Source organism: Spodoptera frugiperda, chromosome 13, assembly GCF_023101765.2.
Source record: "Spodoptera frugiperda isolate SF20-4 chromosome 13, AGI-APGP_CSIRO_Sfru_2.0, whole genome shotgun sequence".
In the NCBI taxonomy this organism is placed as follows: domain Eukaryota; kingdom Metazoa; phylum Arthropoda; class Insecta; order Lepidoptera; family Noctuidae; genus Spodoptera; species Spodoptera frugiperda.
In genome coordinates this window covers 3,090,407-3,111,535 of record NC_064224.1, presented here as the reverse complement: position 1 = coordinate 3,111,535, position 21,129 = coordinate 3,090,407, and the positions used below count along the sequence as shown (strand labels likewise).

Below are 21,129 nucleotides of genomic sequence, written 5' to 3'. Positions count from 1 at the left end.
CATAGATCTCGTAGAAAGTTGCGTTCTGGAACTTTACAATAAAATAAAACAGATATTTTCTTACAGCCAAGTTTTATGGCTAATAAAATAAATCTTATTTCAGCTAAAATTCCAAATGCGTTGTTCCGATAAAGATAGCATAGTCGACACGTGAAAAAATATGCATGATAGTTTAAACCAGTTTAAACAGATGGCGCTGTCTGTTGAAAGTTAATGGCGGCAAATAAAAACATCCCAAGTAAAGCATTTTCTTTCAAAAAATACAGATAATTATGTGAATATCTTCGTCGTCTTCATCTTTATTTTGCAAATAAACTTTAAATCAGCTCTACTGGTTTAGTTACCTACCTAAATACCTCCTTAGTTAAATAGAATACTAAAACTTCAGCATCAAGAAATTGAAAATTAATTTATTAAACTGTCTATTTAAACTAAATTCAAGTAAAACAACTTCCTGACAGTTTACGCCCATTGTAATACTTAAACAGTAAATCATATTAAAATCCTCGATTGATTAGTGGTCCGCCAGTACACCGGCAGCTATTCAGGCCGATTTCGCTCGCGTCGCTCGCTGCATACAAACTAGGCGATAGTTTGACGCCTCCAACTTAATATCAATTAAACTCATGCCCATGCATCCTCAGTTTCATTTCTAATTTCATTTGTGACACGATCTATAAATGTAATAAAAGTTGATGTTCGTTATTAACACCATACCTTGACCGATTGTTTTGTTTTCAATGCGTTGTCTGTTACTTTCTCTTGAACTGCAAAATCTTTTTTTTTTGAGGGTGAAAAACCATCCATCACGTCTCCCGCCTGGATAAGGCGAAAGGAGTGGCAGACTCTTACTGACTAAAATGTGGAGTCCCAGTAAACCCCTTAGGTAGTCCGCATTTTGTTTTACTTAAGTAGTTCCTCTTTGGTTAATTTTTAATGTTTTTCAATATTAACCACTTGTCTGTCGGTATATAAGACACAATAGAAAACACATTGTGTCTCGTGTAGATCTGCGTTCCGACAGACAATGGGTTAAACTGCTAAGTATTGATCGCTGTGACCTTGTATACTTAGATTTTAAATTGTCTTTGCCTTTTTTTTAGGAGTAAAATCACCCAATGACTTCTCCCGCCTTGAGTGAGGCGAGAGGGAGTGTTAGACTCTTACTGACTAAAACCACCCCGTTCATACTTCTGCTTTTCGAGCCGGAGCCCCGGTAACCCGCTAAGCAGTCCGCAGCTCCGGGAAGCTTCGAACTAACTTAGACACTTAAGACTGAAGGCAAAGCAAACATATAAAAAACTGAAGAAATGGGCGCTTCAACCACCACAGCACCCTATCCTAATAAGGGCAAAACATCGACTATAAATTTTCACCTTCAGTAATCAAGTCCACTACCAACCTAATTAATTAACCACACCATATTTCACACTCCCATCTGTTAGACTTCCCATAAATCAAGCTAATGACCGATTTATATGCAGACGCCGTGGCAGCTCGTCCTTATAAACTATCAATGAAAGTGTGGCCAGACCTTCTTTCAGATCTATGTAGGTAACTCAGTTTCGCGGTCGACTATTGTGGACTCAAATTAATTAAATAATTATATGCAATGTGATTATGGTAGAGGAATGTGCTTCCTTGTGGACTGGGTACTTGATGTAGCAGGCCTTTCAATAGATAGGTATCTTTTTATTAAAATTTAACCTTTCGTATGCCAATAAGACAACAATAGAAAATAAACTGTGTCTCGCGTAGATATGCGTTCTGGCACACGACGGGTTAAATCATCCAATGACTTCTTTGGGCAAGGCCAGGGAGTGTTACTCTTTCTGACTAAAAACCACCCCGTTTCTACTCCTGCTTTTTGAGCCGGAGCCCCGATAAACCCGCTAGGTAGTCCACAGCTCTGAATAAGATACATAGGTACCTTAGGATACGGCAGTCCGCAACTCCGGATTAGATATATGTAGGATATAGAGGTACCTTAGGATATTATTGCGAAATTTTCTGATAATGAATATTGCCAAAAAAATATTTTACCCATCATCTAATAGGTACTAGGTTAAAATTTAGGATTCTTTGTGTGAAATGCTTTGAACCTGTTTTGGATCTAGATGGGGTCTCTATGGGTGCTTACATAAAGAAACAGGTCGGTGCGGGTTCAAAAATATATGCAGGTCAAATATTTTGAATATTAATCTATTCACTCACTTATAAAAAATATTTGTCGAACTGCCTAATGAGCCGACCGGCACCTGATATTTTTTTAATATTTAAAATAGATTTGTCTGTACCTGAAACCTGTTTCTTTATTTCTGTCTTAATTCGAATCGGAGCTGTGGACTATTAGCGGGTTTACCGGGGCTCTGGCTCGAAAAATAGGAGAAGGTACGGGGTGGTTTTTAGTCAGAAAAAGTGGTGCACTTCCACTTGCCTGGCCCAAGGCGGAAGAAGTCATTGGATTAATCCCCCCACCCCCCAAAGTGTTAATTTGGAAGAAGTGGATGTGAATTATTTACTAGTCTCTTATTTCTATGCATAAAGCTGCCTTCACCGTTTCTCGGTACATAGTTCATACTCAATTACCTACACTAGACCTAAAAAAACTTTATTTTCATTTCCTGAATACCTACCTAATTTTCGTTTAATAATAGTATAGAACACAGCCTCCGTGACAGAACCTATTAAGTAATTTTGAAGAATAGATAATACCTGGTAGGTATTATACTAAGGTATACTTACTAAGATCTAAACATCAAAACAAGAAAATAAATCAATTGGAGATGCAAGCTAACGAAGATAAAAATATTAAAGACAAACTTGAAATAATGCAAAACAGTAACCAGAAGTCCAATTTTATCATAAATTATAACCCGATACTATTATTGATGAAAAATTGATACAGATCTTCGAGAAAATCAATATGTCGCAATCCCAAATGCTGCCAGAAGTCATTATTCCACACGGACGAAGTCGCGGGCAAAAGGTAGTAGAAAATAAATAAATGCAAAATTCAGTTTTGACTGAATCTATTATTATGAGAAATAGGGATGGCCTTGTGACTTATTGGATAGCTCCAGATCAGTGGGAAACCGAACGATCAAAATGCGACAATGAAATATGACCCATTCTGCATTTGCACAACTAGGCTTTGAATCGGAGTCTTCACAATAATTCGAATGTTAGATAGTAAACAATAAATAATTATACAAAAATCAGTTATTGTTCGTTAGTCTCGCTAAAACTCGAGAACTGTTTGACCGATTCCACAATTATTGATCTTCAAATATTTGTAGAATTCCAGGGAAGGTTTAAAATGTGAAAAGAAAATGTTTGAGTCGGAACGAAGTTTGCTGAGCCAGCTAGTGTTATTATAAAATAATGAAGGGACATGATGATGATAGTAGTCAACGTCATCACCAAAAGCATCAGACAGTTTATTGCTGAACTCTTGATGAGCCTCCCCTAGATACAAAAGCCTTAGCCATAATCGTCAAGCTTGACAGGCAGAATTATTTAAGTACCAGGCCAACGCGTGACGACGAATACCTACAAACATAGATTCCGACTGACGTCTCCACTTGCAGCTTGATTTATTTATAGCGAGGAGTAAGAGGCCCGTGAACGTCTATGACCTCCTAGCACTAGACCTCTTTAGGGACTAGGAGGTGCTAGGAGTCAAGTTTAGCTTACGGTATTTACAATTCTGAGCATTGTTTTGGATTAAAAATTAAGATATTTGATTGATATTTTAATCAATTTTTGCAATATTTTATACCGTAAGGATAAACCTCTTATGACTTAATTTGAACCACATATTTGTCATCATGTTGGCAAATAGACAAAATACGAAAAATTACCGAAATAGGTCCAGCAGTCAAGCCAAAAATTGCATTATTCGCTTTTAGATAATTTGAACACTCTTTACAAACACGGCATTATAACGGCGCATCTACAAGATTACAGCTTTTCTGTGGTCAAGAAACTTGAAGCTGATTCCACAGAATTTAATACTTGATTAATTTTATTATCATCACGTTGAAAACTCGGTTTTTGCTGCAATATTTAGTTGTATTATGTTTCTGTGGACGAGTACTACTCGTAGTTTCAATTAAAATCATATGAGTGATCTCCATATTAATGTATATCTCTTGACTGGCGTTTCCAACAATGATTTACAGTTGCTGCTTTTGTAGAATGTAACCATATAATCAAAATTTTGACTTCTTAAACCCATACCATCGGTAAATAGCATGCAAAATCTGTAACATTAGGCAACCTAACTACCTTCTATGAATTAGAACCTCAATAAAAGAAACTCGATGACATCAATATTGACGTAACAGAAATCCTCAAAGCAGCTGTTCATAATTTGAGGCAGCCGACACCGGATGGTAACGCGTACTCCGACCATCGAATTAGTCGGCAGCTCACGTCGCCATGCATCCGTTTTGCACCAACATCTTTCACTTGACCATATGACCAGAATGAAGAACATTTTGAAACGGTCGCCTGTTACGTAAGCAAACGGTATCAGATCATTTGCGTCTTCACTTTCTTTTATTGCCTTTTGTGGTTTTAAGGTATTTTTATGTTTGTTTACGTTTTCATTCTGAGGTAATGGGTCATTGCTGTCTGATGATGCATTGGTTATGTCAGATTTATTGTCTTTTCTTATGCGTAAGATATGATTCTTGGTTCACCGTTGTCATCAATAGCTGGATGACGTATACTGATAAAGAAAGGCTTCTCTTAGTTTATTTGCCACACTAATAAGTCTAAGACTAACTGCTGTATTCAGAGTCATTTAATGGTTACTTATCCCAGTTCTTTGCAATTCTTTTCGGAACAATATCGTACTAAGGAATAGTTTCAGTAATCATTAAATGTCTCTTAGTGTTAGATTTGAAAGAGCTTCTTCGCGGTTATCTATTTAACCACCACTGAATAAACAACAGATGACTTTACATAAGCTATGTTAAATGAATACAAGAAAATATTCGTACAACAACTTTTACTCATCATTTGCCGAATCTTCTACCACTATTTCTAATGTTATTTTAGTACTAAACCTGACAGCAACTTCTTTAGCATATTTTAGGACATTCAATTACTAGATACCTTCAGTTTTCTGTAAACAACTTCTTATATAAAATTATGTTACCCACACATTTTTTTGTTATCTAACTATCTTTAATTTGGTACATTTCGCACGTCCTATAATGTTCCAGCTGCTACACCATTAGCTATAGAAACACAAGATACGCACAGATAATGAGGTAGACGCGACCACGCTAGCGTAGAAATTACATTTTTAGGTATATTGTATGCCAGTGCCACGATGGCTACCACTGTGGTGATGGAGACGAGCTCAGCTAAGAAAGCAAGGGTATTAGACACTGATCTTGGCTTTAGTATTGATGCGGTGGATATTTTAGAGGAAGTACCACACACACTATTAAATGATAAGCGATTTTGATGACATTTGGTACGGTAATGCGGTCGAAGTCGCTGGCAAAAGAAGAATAGTTAGTAATGACTGGATGATTGATGAACATGACACACAGACAAACAGAAGCGAAATGCCCTAATTTGTTCCAAAGAAATCAATTTCTTTGGCAAAATGTATAAGAGTAGGGGAGCCTATGCTCTTTGACGAGATTTTTCTATATATTGCTAAGATAGCAAAACGGTCATCTATGATTCTGTAGAGACAAATCAATTGTAAATCGTTGCTTAATGCTTATGGCATCGGCATCTAATTTTCATTCGATTTCCCTTGGCAAATTTCAAGTCCACAGGACCATCGTTGAGGCAACAAAGTGATAGTTTTCCAATACAGTGTAGCCCCACACACACACATACGAATTTAAATGTACCACAAGCTTACAAGCACTGAGTATCGCCGAAGATAGTACCATTGCGCATTCTGATAACACGTCACGTATTAATGCTCGTATATAAACCAAGCCCAGGAGTACCCTGGCATACATTGTGATCGTTCATCGGACGGCAGTAAGTCGTCTGCCGTCAATTAATTAAACAAAAAAAAATATTTAGTGAAAAGTGCAACATGGCTAAATTATTAGTGCTCCTTACCCTCGCGGCAGTTGCCAGTGCAAACTCATATACCGCCTCCAAACTAGTAAAGAACATTTATAACGAATGTTTGAGCCAATATTCGGTGGAATGTGTGAAACCTAGGACCCTGCAGTGGATTTCGCAAGTGTCCAACAATGACGAGATCAAGATCACGGATGACCTCTCCATTGTGAAGACCGCGACCCTAGAAGACGACATGGGAGTTGACCCCAGGATGGCACAGGACCCTGCTTACCAGATTGTAGACAAAGTGGACCGGTTCCTCCAGACACATACCCTCAAAGTGAAAGTTCCTGAAGAAATCACGAACAGTGCTGCTTCTGAGTATGTGCCGCGGTCTCTGCTCACCGACTTGCCTTCTGAGTTGGAGATGCCTCTGGATGGTGAAGAGGACGGACAAGTCTTCGAGGGCAGAAAGAAGAAGATCAAGCTCCCCAAGCCTTTGAGGATCAAGAGCAGTTAGTGGATCAACTAAGTTTGCGTTTGAAACTAATACCAGAAACCGTAAACCAGATATTAATCAAGTGTTTATTTTTCAGAGCACGGATTCATCAAGAAGGTTCTGCTGCCCTTCCTCCTCGGTCTGAAATTCAAGGCTTCAGTGCTGGTTCCCCTGGCTCTTGCCCTCATCGCTCTCAAGACCTGGAAGGCTCTGACTCTGGGTCTCATCTCCCTTGTTCTGTCTGGTACGGTCATTTGTCGCTGGCTTAAAATTTCTTTTATTTCCTACACTTAAACAACGCTACAGCTAAAATAAGCAAACATATGGCAAACATTTCTTCGTTTTCTTTTACGAATCATAGAACGCAATGTGTTGTTGCACAATCTACTTACTACATCATGAACTGTAAGGTTGAGACCTAGTTTCTGTATTTCGTGGTTGAAACGAATTATAAAAAGGATTATGTTTAGAACATCATGCAGAAATAGTGTAATATGTGTACAAAAAATAATCATCTGATTCTTTCTGTTCACAGGTGCTATGGTAATCTTCAAATTCACGAAACCCAAGGTCGTGAACTACGAAGTCATCCACTACCCCCAGCACCACGTTGAACACCACGTAGACCACCACGCCCCCGGCTGGGACGCGCACGGACCCTACCAGGCCAGAAACTTCGACGACGCACACGAAATGGCCTACTCCGCACAAATCTAAAGAAAATGAAACAAATAGCTTTAAAACTACGGACCTCTGACTAAATTATTTAATTATTTATTTATTTATTAACTTATTGTAAATAAAATTCTGTATAAAGTAAGTTTCACATTCGATCGAGAGTTGTTTATTTCCCTGCTTCATATCACGACCACGTCGGGCACTTTAATCAACTTTAAATCTCCTGGACTGTATTCCTGATTCTTATCACGGACTTCCACTCGTGTCCTGATTCCCATCCCATCATTCATTGCAAGTTTTCGATCTTCTCTAATTGATTCAAATTGATTAACAGTTGGCTTTGACATTTGTGGACTCTTAATTTTGATGTGACTTGTAGGTTTTGATGTAAACAATCCGTTGTCAAAAATTTCATTACTGCCAATGTGTCCGAAAAATGTACCATATTCCTCCTTGTCCTGGTAGGATTTCTTCAATTGTTCCTTGGCTAGTACTTTTTCATTAAGTACAATATCTACTTTAAAATTCTCTGTGCTTAAATCATTGATGTCGTATTCAGGTTTTTCAAAACGACTTTTTGGTTTATCATCAGACTTTTTATGAATAATCTTTTCAATTTCATGAAGGTTTGTTTTCATTTGTTCTTTCGCGTATTCATCTGATTCAAAGTTTAAAACAACATGAGTTTTATCTCCGCGGCCTAGTAACACGTCGTCAGAGAATGCTTTGTAGACTTTAGAACTTTTTAATGGATTTACTTTGTATAGTCCAAGGAGGAGATTGAAAATATTACCATTAGGGTTTGTTAACCTTGTTTGTCTGGATGTTGAATGAACATGGATACAGTGTGATACCTGAAACAAAATATAATTAGTATTAAATCCGTTAACCAGATATTAAAAATTCTGAAGCATATAGCTCTGTATAAACTTCTAAACAAAACTACCAGCAACCAATAAACTGGCATGACACCAAAATAAAAACTCTAATAAAATGTCATTACAGCACAATTTAGCCTAAAACCGAACAGGAAGTAAAATCGAGACCATGGACCCTTAAAAATGAAATTCGTACGACAACAATACATTTATATTAATGTGAACAGCGGTAGTATAACCATTGAATATATAATTAGAGAAAAACAGAATCCGTTGGGTACTTGGCATGCAGTGTATGCTGCTTATATTCAAAGAGGGAAAAGTGTCACTGAATGCCAACTATTGGCACAATGACTGACACCTGATTAGGTGCACCTGTTTAAAGGCGAAAGCTTGTGACGTGATCCGAGAAATGTAGCGGTGAAAGAGCTGAAAGTGGGGACTTAAGAAGAAAATAAAGTCGAGAAATAACTGAACTATACATTTTATTGAAAGCAGACAATAAACGACATAGTTATGTTAGTGTAAGAGAGCCATGCTTCGGCACGAATGGGCCAACTCGACCGAAGTGATACCACGGCCTCACAGAAAACCAACGTGTTTCGTTGTGTGAGTGAGTTTACCAGAGCCCCTATTACCCCCTTCCCAATATTCCCTGTCCCCGATTCCCCAACAACCCTTAAATTAAAGGCCGGCAATGCACTTGTAACGCCTCTGGTGTTTTGGGTGTCTACGAGCAGCGGCGATTGATTACTATTAGGTGATCCGTTACTGGCTTATACCATAAAAAAATATATACACTTCTATCCATCATCAAACCACAAGACAATAGCGAAGCGCCATATCGCTTCATGGCATATTATATTCCACCATTGGTGGAAATTGCTGTGCAAACTGCTAAAGAGTGGAATTCTTTGCCAGAGTCTGAGTTTTAGCACTTACAAGTAAGGAAAATAATAATTGTATTAAAATATTAATACAAAAGAATAGAATAGATAGAATAACACAGCATAATGGACCAATCGTTACGACTTTATTGTATAAAAATTCTAAGTAACAAATACTTAAATAAACCCGACAGAAACCACCAAGAAAAACGGGCAACACAATAAAAAAAGAAAACAAAAGAGACACCAGACATCATCATTTACTACGACAAAGTAAAATCAATTTAAATATCTTACCAGTAAAACGCAAAACAGCAACTCCTGAGTAGAATGGGAATGCATTGTCACCAATATGTTAGGGCCGAGCAAATGTTTGACGCAATCATGTATAACGCTGTGTAATCAGTAGCTTATTTACAAAATATTCAGGATTTTTCTTGAAACTTTCAGGTGTATAACCAACTGATGTTGTGACGTCCGTACTGAAATATCGACTGCCTCTAATGAGCTGAAAATCTTCTATCGCATATCGTGTGTTTGGCTAGGTTGTTTTGTTTTGTTTCGGTTTAAAAGGGCAATTGATGAAGTCATATACCCATTTTTCTTTTTTTATTTGGTATTGATGAGTATGTTCGTTTTGGTGAGAAATGATAATATAGGGATCTGTCACCAAAATAGTGTTTTGATTTTTATAGCTCTATTGCTCGTAGTTTTGAGTTGGTTTATATTTTGATTTGTTCTCTTTGGTTATCAAATATTATTCTATAGTATGACTGCTTGGTTGGCGCGGTGGCTGGGCAACGTGTAGCGGATTTGATTCCCGCACGGAGGAACTCTTTGTGTGATTAACAATTTGTTGTTTCGGTTCTGGGTGTCATGTGTATGTGAACTTGTATGTTTGTAAATGCACCCACGACACAAGAGAAAATCCAAAAAAGGTACAAATGCTATATCATGAAAATAAGTGCTTTGACTAATATTTTGATTGAGATCAGTGGCTCCATGATGAGCTTATTTGTTAGATAGACTACAAATGCCTGGAATAGTTTGGATTTGTACATATACTTTTTTTTTTTGGGTGGTAAAATCATCCAATGACTTTTCTCGCCTTGGGCGAGGCAAGAGGGAGTGTCAGACTCTTACTGACTAAAAACCACCCCGTTCCTTCTCCTGCTTTTCGAGCCGGAGCCCCGGTAAACCCGCTAGGTAGTCCGCAGCTCCGGATCAGGCATCAGCCCTATTGGGCCCCATCTGTGGTGGTCTGATGGCTCTTTGAAGCGCGCGCGGATCGCGACGCGCCGCACGCACGGGTCTGGTTCTGTTCGGGCGGTGAGCTACCCTTGCTCGCCGTCCGCAGGCCCGCACTTACGGTGGCCGGAGATCGTCTCGGGATCCCCTACGCCCGGAGTGTCTTTCGCGACGGCTGGGGCGTGAGGAGGTTTGTTCTCTCACGCGCCAACTTGACGCGCTTACGAACGGTTCCCTCACGCGCCCCACCTCCTCCTTAGCCAGCATGACTGCTTCGCAGAAGGAAAAGACGGCATCCCAGTCCCCCTCGCTCCGTACCATGGCTTGTACCAATGCCGGACGCGAGAGGTCGCCGTCGCCGACAACTGTCCTGAGGACACGGTGGTAATCAGCCCATGCAGGGCACACCCCCACTGTATGCTTCACCGTGTCCCCGGGCAGTCCTCGCAGTGATGACACCCGGGCGTTTCCTCCCGTCCAATCAGAAACAGAGATGAAGAGCTTGAAATTTTTAATTATATTTATACATAAACATAACGTTATGTAAAAAAATATAAATATTACCTCTTACTTAATAAACTAGAAAGTAGGTATATAGTAGTAGTCTCTACTCAGTAGTAGCACGGAGTTTGGAATTGTGCCCGATAAGTTATGGCAACAGGCTCACCCATTACATGGGACTTATAACACAAATGGTGAAAAGTAAGCGTACATTGTACAGTGGCATTAGGTGCCGTAATGGACATCTCTACCTACCTGATAAAAAAGCGTGACAATACAGAAAAAAATATTTGTAATTAATTCAATCACGTTGTTTATGCACTAATCAATGTAAACTTGCTAATCAATGTAAATGTGCCTGAACCTGTTGTTCGGCCTATCTAAAACTAGATTATATCAGTTTTAATTAAAAAAAATATTTGTATAATACAAATATTACATAATATTTTTTTGACTTTCGACCAAGGAGGCCTTGGTCGAGTGGTCGTAAGTGTGACGATTCCCGGGTCGGATAAAGTGGTGGAAAGTGGGTGTACATTGTATAGCAGCATTACGTGCCGTAATGTGCACCTCTGCCTACCCCTTCGGGAACAAAAGGAGTGACGTAGCGTTGTGTATTTTTTTAAGATAATAATAAACTACGAATGTAACGGGCTTTGAAAATTGCAATATCTTTGTTTAACCAACAGTCACATTAATACTTACTTTTCCTAAACAAAGCCATAAGAACCAGCTACATAGTAAATAATATAATATGACAGTTCTTATCCATAATTATCTTTAAATCATGGGACAGTGGTCGCTAATGTTAGTATTTATATCGTATAGTCTCTCTGTATTGTTTAGATCGATGATTGTGGCCGTACAATGTTGAGCTTGCTGCTAATCGCCTTTATACTGTGTGTTGTTTGTGTGTGGCTCAAATATGGCCGAAGACCCAAGTACCCCCTACCACCAGCCATGCCTGGAGCCCTGCCGTTCCTTGGAATTCTTCATCTTGTGCTAATTAATTATTCTCGTAAGTATTGTTTTGTAATAATAGTGCTATTCTTGCTATTTGAGTCATTAATAGATGTATATAGATTTGTTTTTTTATTTCTGTCGTGATTAATAAGTTTATTGCCCCCTGGATGGTTATAAGAGGTATGATGACGGGGTATGAAAATTATCTATTCAGACCACTGGTTAGGTAATGATAAAATATTACAGGTGCTGAGGGTGGCCACCGGGGTGGTTTAAGTGAGGTAAAAATCCCACAATCCCTAGTCTTCTATTCCCCCAAAAAGCTAGGCGCATTCTGAAAGTTTCACCCCGTCATCAAAAAAAAAAGAAAAGGTAATGAAAAATATTAGACGTGTATTTTTTTTTTGTTTTGTCATAATATATTTACTTAGATTAAACGATTGGAAGTTTAGGAGTGGGAGCAAATACTTAATTTCTACGTATAAAATGTACCTAGAAGTACATATGTTATAAAATACGTGTCTAATATTTTTCAGTAGGTACCTAAGTGACGGACAAAATACATTTTTAATTTTTGTACCCCGTCATCACCCCTATTGCAATTTTTTAACACAGAAATTTTCCCAATAAAAATTGTTGATATTGTTATAATTTCAGGACGTTTTGATTTCCTGAAGGACACCGCTGAAGAGTGCTCAAAGCTAGGCGGAGTGATGCACGCTCATTTCGGCAGCGAGTTATATTATAGTAAGTACATATTTAGTGAAATAATCTTTAGAATCTGTCCTATAGTTCTATTTTTAGCCAATAGCAAAGAAATTTTTCATTGTCGCAAAACTTTCATGAGGATATATAAATACGACAGATATAAGGGTGCTTTTTTACCAGAGATGTGCTATGTATATTATTATATGCTACGAAGATGTAATAGCTGAGCTATGAAACTATGTGACCGTTTCCACTGATACTAAGCTATGTAGCTGTGCGAGTAAAATGTGATATGAAGATGTGCCGCCGCAAAGTATCTGGGCGAGGAATATGATGTTTCGATAGTTTGGCTTCTACCAATCATATTCACATACACTTAGCTTAGCAATGGTGGAAACGGAGTCAGCTAAACTAGGTTATTCATAGCGAAAGATGTGTGCTATGGATTGCCTTCCCTACTATCCATACATCATATTCCTCGCGCAGTTACTTTGGGGCGGCGCATCTTCATATCTCATTTTACTCCCACAGCTAAATAGCTTAGTAAAAGTGAAAACGGATTACAGTATTATAGCTTAGCTATTACATCCTCGTAGCATAGCTACATAGCACATCTCTGGTGCAAAAGCACCCTTTTTCATAGGGGATAAACTTAGTCGTTTGGGATTTTCCCCGAAACTCCTGAGTTTTTTTGCTGACTACCTCCGTGATCGTCAACAATTCGTGAGATTAGGGATCTATGATTCCAGTCCGTACCATACGCGCTCCGGAGTTAGTCAGGGATCAATCCTCGGGCCCCTATTGTTCTTGCTTATGATCAATGATCTTCCCTTGGTCCTTAAACATTCCAGGTGTCTCTTGTACGCCGATGACTTAAAAATATTCACAGAAATTAGATCTGAGTCTGATTGTGTTGCCCTTCAAGATGATGTTAACGCGATATTTGAGTGGGGCAGAGACAATAAAATGGAATTCAATCTGAGTAAGTGTAGAGTAGTGACTTTTGGTCGAATGCGACGACCTATTTACACCGATTATAAACTAGGCGACAGTATTATCGAAAGAGCCTTCAACATTAAAGATCTCGGTGTCACATTCGATCAAAAGTTAACATTCCATGATCATATGGTGGCAGTGGCGCGGGATTCTTTCCGTAGGCTGGGGTTTGTTCTCCGTAACGCCCGTGACTTTCACAGCCAGCATGTAATCAGATTATTGTATAACACGTTTGTGCGTAGCAAACTAGAGTCCAGCGCTGCTGTATGGAACCCTCACAAATCCACATACGAGCTGCTCCTAGAAAAAGTGCAAAAAGCATTTCTCCGGTTTATGAACAAACGTTATCAAACGTAGGTATAAATAATTACTATCCTTACTTATACCCATCACTATTTTTACTTGGTTGTTTAAAAGTTAGACGGGAAATGCAACAAATCGTAATCATTTACAAGATTATTCACGGTCAGATTGACGCTCCTGAACTGCATAATGAGTTCCTCAGAATTTTTGCTCCTGACAATTACTGTCGCAACAAAAAGCACCATTTGTTCGCTATTCTTGCAGAACAGTCAGTAGAGCTAAGTCTCCGTTACCGCGCACTATGAAACTTTTAAACCGATTCCTGGATTCAAAGCCAGAGTGTGACGTGTTTTCGAGTGAAAGAAGATTATTTTTGTCGGAATGTTTGAAGTTTTGCGAAAGAGATGGATGAATGAATATTTAATAATTAATATTTAGATTAATTTTCTGAATTTTATATTTTTAAATTTTTGTAAGGTGTTGAATAGTGTCATTGGCTTGTACCGTTCTATTCAAATAAATAAATAAATAAAATAAATCCGCTGACTTCTCTCACCTTGAGCGAGGCGAGAGGGAGTGTCAGACTCTTACTGACTAAAAACCATTTGTTTCTACTCCTGCTCTTCGAGCCGGAGCCCCGGTAGCCTACGTAGCTCCGGTGCAAAAGCAACCTAAGTTAGGTAATGCGACAATAACAGTAACTGCGTGTGAAATGTTAGCCATAATGATCAAATTACTTGCACTCAAAAAAATGCCTTAACCAATTTATGGTTTTTTACAACATGAAATGTATTTACCTATTTCCTACATTGAAAAATTCTAGACTGTACTTAGTGTACAATTTTCTTTTTTTGTTATGGTATGGTAAAAAAGTAATAATAAAAATTTTATACGTAGAGACAAAAATAGATGAAATTACCTAGGTATGTGAGATTTAAACAAGGAATATTCATTAGGTATAATAATATCAAATACCATAAAATAAATTATTCTTCTAATATCATCTCATTATTAATTTTAAGTAAGTATTGACGCAATAGTTTATCTGTGTCTATTTATAGATAATGTATCCTTTTTTTTATGGAATAGGGGCAAACGAGTAGACTGGTCACCTGATGGTAAGCAATCAGCGCCGCATGCATGGACACCCGTAACACCAGAGGAGTCACAGGCACGTTGCCGGACTTTTAAAAAGGAATATTCTCTTTTCCTATTTATTTACTTACTAGCCTACTGCCCGGCGAACTTCGTTTCGCCACCAATGATTTTCCCTGTTACCTGCTTTACTCTTGAATTTTCTATAAACCTCACGGAGGCCCGTGACCTTTCCAACGAATGCAAAACCGTGGAAATCGGTTCCTGCGTTCTGGGGCCTTAGTCTGCTATTACAATTGTGTCAGAATGGTCGATCATTGAGCAGGGCAAGAGGGACGGAGCTATACAACCTACATAGCTCCGTCCCTCTCAATTGTAATAGCAGACTTTTTTATATTATAGATTAATTTATACTTTATTGTACATCACACAAATAATTTCTTGAAGGATTGAAGGTGGTATCTTTTATTTTCCAGTGATAACAGATCCTCAAGATGCCTTGACTGCTAGCAACCAATGCCTGAAGAAACATTATGTATTTGATCTAGCCAAGAATTGGATGAGGGACGGAATGATAATATCATCAGGTTCGTGACTTAATATAGTTTCATTCAAGATCAAAATCATCTAAATAAGTCCAGCTGATTTCAAATTATAACCAGACTAACGACCCGCAATTGATTTTTAAGTAGTTCATTAGTTTATTCCATGTAAATTATTACGATTACTTACACATTATTTACAACTTAAAAATACCTAAAAAAAGGAATAAAAACTAACTTAAAACTAAAATAAAGAAAAAATAAAATAAAAATTCTCGTTAGGCGTCGAAGTACTCGTCCGCATCGCTGTCACTGGGGAACGTTCCCAGAAGACTGGCCGCATTGCCACGTTGAATGGCAATGCTTATCTTCTGACCGAAGAAATAGCCAGCCTTCTGGTCACGCGTAGAATCGAATAGCTTATGTGCAATCTCTTTAAATACAGAATGTAATTAATTGATTTTTATATATAGAGATTTGTTTTTTAATGCATCACCTGGATTGTAATATCGCTAAAATAGTCAGGACAGGTTTTTTTTACAATAAAAAATCTAATACATAGCAGCAACTAGCTTAAAACTACATTGCTATTTATTTTCCACAGGGGAAACATGGAGGCGGCACCGCAAGCTACTGAGTCCTGCATTCACACTGACGATTATCCATAGTTTTCTGGATGTCTTCAACAGCCAAGCCAAGAAGTTGGTTACTTCTGTGAAACCACACACTGGGAAAGGCCCCTTTGATCTTTTCCTAACATTAAAATTGAATGCTTTAGAAACTTTTTGTCGTAAGTATAATTTTTCTTATATTATTATATATCTTTTTGAAATGTTGCCTCACACTAGGATTTTCTCCTGTATCGTGGGTGCGTTTACATACATACAAGTTCACATGCACATGACACCTAGGCCAGAAACAATAATTTGTGGATCACACAAAGATTTGCTCCGTGCGGGTATAGCACCCGCTACACGTTGCACGACGGTCAGTTGCCCAGCCACCGCGTCAACTGAGCAGTTTTTAATTAATGTTCATTTGTGTCATAGAAATGGCGAAACTAATTCTTAGTAAAAAAAACATAAATATCATTATTATGGACATTTTTGAGAAAAAAAAAATACTTTTGACCGTTGACTCCAAATAGTTTTTGAGGATCACACATGACACATGGGATCGATACCTGGGCACTTTTAACAACTGAGATTGACCATTATTTTTTATGTCTATTCACATACATACATAACTTCACGCGTGTCTCTCATGAGGATAGGCAGAGACAATGAAACGCCAATTTTATTTCTATTTTGACCGGACTACTACTACAATACCATCTATATTTTTATTTTCAGTCGGTACTTTAGGTATAGATGTCATAGATGACGTGAACTTCTCTAAAAAGTACATGGAATCAGTTGATGAAATAATGACGCTACTGATCAGTAGAGTGGCGATGGTTTGGCTCCGCAGTGACGTTGTATGGAAGCTGACTGGACAAATGAAGAAAGAACAAGAACTTGTGGACACTTTACATGCAATGACTAATAAAGTGAGTTTGGTAACTTATAAGCCCGGTGTACCCAAACTCGATGGTGCTGCCATCTATTGATATCAAATTCAACGTCAGGTATCGACTTTTTGTTGATTATGATGATGATTTTAATGATCTACAATGTCTGTAGTAACTCTATTTAAGTGTGGGAGAGCCATGCTTCGGCACGAATGTGTTTCGTCGTGTGAGTAAGGTTACTGGAGGCCAAATTATCTCCCTTCACAATCTCGATTCTTCAACAACCCTTAAATACCTAACCCCAAAAAGTCGGCAACGCACTTGTGACGCTTCTGGTGTTTCAGGTGTCCATGGGCGGCGGCGATTGCTTACCATCAGGTGATCCGTCTGCTCGTGTATTGGACTTATACCATAAAAAAATATGTCTTTACCAGTTGTAATAGAACGAAGAAATAAAATTATATTCAATTCTTTTCCAGGTTTTACAACGGAAGAAAGCTGCTCTAAAATATAAAAGTGCGGAGAAAGTCATTGAGTCGGAAACTTCAGGTAATAGACAAATAATCCTACAGTTCTCTTGCTTTTCAGTTATCGTTTTTCATGTAGGTAATAAAAGCTTTAGCTTAAACATTTGAAAAAAAAACAACGTAGTTTTTTATAAATTTTAAAATTTTATGCACGTAATTTATTGACGAGGAACTCGACTAGTTTCGATTCATGAGCAGCATTCCGCGACACATGACGCGGCGATTGTCGCGTTGCTACTGGTTACCCAAATTGTGCGCCAATCGCCAATCAGATCTACAACACTAACGCGACCAATACAATAAAAATCTTATAAAAAAATATTATCATTATTTTATATTTTTTAGGTATCAAGTACAGACCATTTCTAGACCTACTTCTAGACCTGTCTACGAACGGTGCGATTACTGATGATGAGATCAGAGAGGAGACAGACACCATCATAGTGGCAGGATATGATACCACGTCTAATCAGCTTACTTTCATATTGTTACTGCTTGGTGCACACCCTGATGTACAAGAAAAGGTTTATGAAGAGTAAGTTGGTTGTACAAAGATTACTATTACAGTACCCTTAGTACTAGTTTGCTTTACGTTGAAAGAAAACGAAACGAGACCGCTTTCGGTGCTCTGATTGGCCGGTGCGAAGGAACCAACCAATCAGAGTGCCGAACCTGTGGCCGAACGCGCTCACGTTTCGATCTCGTTAAACGTAATACAAATTCATACTAAGGCCTCAGTTTGCCGAACACACTTTTGTTTTGTTTTCGTACTAAAATTTCCTTTGATTGATAGATATAGATTTTTCTACAGCAACACGCGGTTTCTAAGATTATTTTAGACCACTGACAAACGGTAAAGTAGAAAACATCGGAAAATCATCCAATTACTTCTCCCGTGTTGGGTGAGGCGGGAGGGAGTGTCAGACTCTTACTAAAAACCACCCCGTTCCTTCTCCTGATTTGAGCCGGAGCCCCGGTAAGAACAACAGCTGACCACGTGGTTTCTAAGATTATTTAGATACCACTGATAAACGGTGAAGTAGAAAACATCGTGAGAAAACCTTTTATTTTTTTTTGAGGGGGAAAATCATCCAATGACTTCTCCCGCCTTGGGCGAGGCGGGAGTGTCAGACTCTTACTGACTAAAAACCAGCCCGTTCCTTCTCCTGCTTTGAGCCGGAGCCCCGGTAACCTTTTACGTAAGCAAGCGTGGTGATTAAAGCCTTTAACCTTCTCCGTGTAAGAAAAGGTTCCTTTGGTCAGCAGTGGCCACTTATAAGCTGTTGATGATGATGATGATTGCTATATTTTTTTCAGGCTTCTGGAAGTGCTAGGTCCAGACAGAGATATGGAGAAGGATGACATTAATAAATTAGTTTACACAAACGCTGTTATAATGGAGTCGATGCGGCTGTTTCCTTCGGTACCGTCCTTGTTCAGGACTGTTGAAACTGACGTTAAGCTGAGTAAGTGTTCTGTAGTCAGTCTTTCTTCCTTTGTATTTATACATTTGGTACCATTCAGTATCAACTTCTAACTTTTACTCAAAGTGACTTTGACTTTGACTGAACGGTTAATGCGGTGGATGGGCAACTGGCTGCTGCGCAACTTGTAGCGGATTCGATTCCCGTACGGAGCAACTCTTTGTGTGCTCCACTAATTGTTGTTTCGGGTCTGGCTGTCATGTCATGAAATTATATATTATGTTTGTAAATGCAACCACGACATAGGAGAAAATTCTAGTTTGGGGCAATGTTTTTTATACTTATAATTATGTAAAAAGTTGGAGCCTATACAATTTTCCTTCGGGGACTTTCTAGCTTGTTTAACTATTTCATAAATAAGTTACTTGAGTAAAAGGCTGGCCACATAATTAAAAATTATGTTTGTTTTATCTAATTTCAAGCATTGCATAAAATATTTTCTCTATCTATTTAAAAAAAATCAAACCATTTATCGTTTAAACGACCAAATAATTTATATTATTCCTATTCTTGCAGAAAACTACACAATGCCCGCCGGGAGTTACTGTATAATATTCCCAATAGCGGCCAGTAAAGTGGACCCCTACTGGGGGGCAGAGCCAGACAAATTCAGGCCAGAAAGATGGCTGCACGGAGATTTTAGGAATAACAAGGAATATTCTGCATTCGGTTTGGGGAAGCGAGCTTGTATAGGTACTGATCAATTATTCGATTTTTATAACTTTAGTTAATCTATACTAATATTATAAAGCTGAAGAGTTTGTTTGTTTGTTTGAACGCGCTAATCTCCAGAACTACTGGTCCGATTTGAATAATTCTTTTTGTGTTGAATAGTGTATTTATCGAGGAAGGCTATAGGCTATAAAACATCACGCTATGATTAATAGGAGCCAAGCAGAGCGGGTGAAACCGCGCGGAAGTAGCTAATTGCAAATATAAAATTAAATTATGTTTACCGGGTCACTCGCAACTGTTTGACGAGCTAGGAGTAGTCCAGTTAGCCTTGAAACTCAGAGTGGCTTGAAACGTGTTTAATTTTTTTCATTAATTTCTTCATTTTTTTTCATTCATTCATTTTTTCATTCATCTATACTAATATTATAAAGCTGAAGAGTTTGTTTGTTTGATTGTTTGTTTGTTTGTTTGTTTGAACGCGCTAATCTCCGGAACTACTGGTCCGAATTGAATAATTATTTTTGTGTTGGATAGTGCATTTATCGAGGAAGGCTTTAGGCTATAAAACATTACGCTATGACCAATAGGAGCCGAGCAGAGCGGGTGAAACCGCGCGGAAGTAGCTAGTTCATTATACTCATGAATTACGAGATTTAATTTTAATTTTTAGTGTCATTAAATTTAATCGTCAAGAGAAGATTAATATATCTACAGTTATATAATTAAGTATACAGTTTTAAAATTTTAATATACAAGTGAAATTGTATGTTTGTAAATGCACCTATGACACAGGAGAAAATCCTAGTGTGGGGCAACGATAAAAAAATTATCTCGCAATAAATAGAGGTATAATAGAAAACAAAAACATCTAGTAAAGGTCTAGCAACTACTTCTTATCTATATACTTATGACTCATTTAAGATATTCCCGTAAACCAAGTACCTACCCATAATTCCAAATTTTGACATTCTTATTTTATTTGATATTCAACCTTGTTACATTGCAAGTAAGCTGAAAGTTGAAAGGTGTCCTGTGATTCTTCCAGGTAGAACATACGCCATGATATCAATGAAGGTGACGCTGGCACATTTCCTACGACAGTACCGCGTGAGGGCAGACTTGAGTCATTTGAAGCTGAACTTCGACTTCTTGATGAAACCTATCTCTGGACACGATATCAGTATTGAAAGTAGAAGGAAATAAAGATTATGGAAATATATTTTGCGTTTTTACTATATTTTTATCATCTTCTAAGTTTTTAGAATTCTAAATAGAATGGACGAGGGTTTAAGTATAAAAATAGAAAGACCTTAAAAAAGAAAACAATACATAAATTTGTCAGAAATAAAATATTCTGTTTCACAACAATTATTGTCAATTTCATCTGAATAAAACTTGCGCATTATGTAACTGTAAAGGACATCTGAAATCTGAATAACATTTTCTATATTTATTTCCATTGACCCACATACAAAAAATTAAAGATTACCTTAAACACGCATTTTTTTTTTTTTTTGAAGGGGTAAAAGTAAAGTAACTTTGTTTACAACAATAAAAGTAGATAACAATTCCAGACCATAATCTGCC

The 21,129-nt window shown here is 37.9% G+C and overlaps 3 protein-coding genes across 3 annotated transcripts; 2 read left to right on the top strand and 1 right to left on the bottom strand.

Annotated features, from left to right (window-relative positions):
- Nucleotides 1–5,982: 5,982 nt before the first annotated feature.
- Nucleotides 5,983–7,380, top strand: LOC118270437 (uncharacterized). Its single transcript, XM_035586025.2, has 3 exons — nt 5,983–6,563; nt 6,645–6,791; nt 7,083–7,380. The coding sequence occupies exons 1-3, from the start codon at nt 6,077–6,079 to the stop codon at nt 7,262–7,264; spliced, it is 816 nt and encodes a 271-aa protein (XP_035441918.2). The 5' UTR covers nt 5,983–6,076; the 3' UTR covers nt 7,265–7,380.
- Nucleotides 7,266–9,503, bottom strand: LOC118270456 (uncharacterized). The gene is made up of 2 exons (XM_035586046.2): nt 9,288–9,503; nt 7,266–8,079 (listed from the first exon to the last, which is right to left on the bottom strand). The coding sequence occupies exons 1-2, from the start codon at nt 9,330–9,332 to the stop codon at nt 7,405–7,407; spliced, it is 720 nt and encodes a 239-aa protein (XP_035441939.2). The 5' UTR covers nt 9,333–9,503; the 3' UTR covers nt 7,266–7,404.
- Nucleotides 9,504–11,115: 1,612 nt separating this feature from the next.
- On the top strand, nt 11,116–20,761 carry LOC118270750 (cytochrome P450 4c3-like). The gene is made up of 10 exons (XM_035586511.2): nt 11,116–11,757; nt 12,360–12,449; nt 15,281–15,391; nt 15,951–16,136; nt 16,699–16,895; nt 17,336–17,405; nt 17,729–17,918; nt 18,701–18,849; nt 19,384–19,560; nt 20,588–20,761. Exons 1-10 carry the CDS (start codon nt 11,607–11,609, stop codon nt 20,743–20,745), a joined length of 1,479 nt encoding a protein of 492 aa, XP_035442404.2. The 5' UTR covers nt 11,116–11,606; the 3' UTR covers nt 20,746–20,761.
- The last annotated feature ends 368 nt before the right edge of the window (nt 20,762–21,129 follow it).

What these genes read in the sequence shown, in the direction of transcription:
- LOC118270437 (XM_035586025.2), top strand. Translation starts at nt 6,077, where the DNA reads ATGGCTAAATTATTAGTGCTCCTTACCCTCGCGGCAGTTGCCAGTGCA. An exon ending in GCCTTTGAGGATCAAGAGCA is followed by an intron (nt 6,564 to 6,644) that starts GTTAGTGGATCA and finishes TTTATTTTTCAG; the next exon opens with AGCACGGATTCATCAAGAAG. An exon ending in CATCTCCCTTGTTCTGTCTG is followed by an intron (nt 6,792 to 7,082) that starts GTACGGTCATTT and finishes TTCTGTTCACAG; the next exon opens with GTGCTATGGTAATCTTCAAA.
- LOC118270456 (XM_035586046.2), bottom strand. Translation starts at nt 9,332, where the DNA reads ATGCATTCCCATTCTACTCAGGAGTTGCTGTTTTGCGTTTTACTG. An exon ending in TGCTGTTTTGCGTTTTACTG is followed by an intron (nt 8,080 to 9,287) that starts GTAAGATATTTA and finishes ATTTTGTTTCAG; the next exon opens with GTATCACACTGTATCCATGT.
- LOC118270750 (XM_035586511.2), top strand. Translation starts at nt 11,607, where the DNA reads ATGTTGAGCTTGCTGCTAATCGCCTTTATACTGTGTGTTGTTTGTGTG. An exon ending in CGGCAGCGAGTTATATTATA is followed by an intron (nt 12,450 to 15,280) that starts GTAAGTACATAT and finishes TTTATTTTCCAG; the next exon opens with TGATAACAGATCCTCAAGAT. An exon ending in TACATGCAATGACTAATAAA is followed by an intron (nt 16,896 to 17,335) that starts GTGAGTTTGGTA and finishes ATTCTTTTCCAG; the next exon opens with GTTTTACAACGGAAGAAAGC.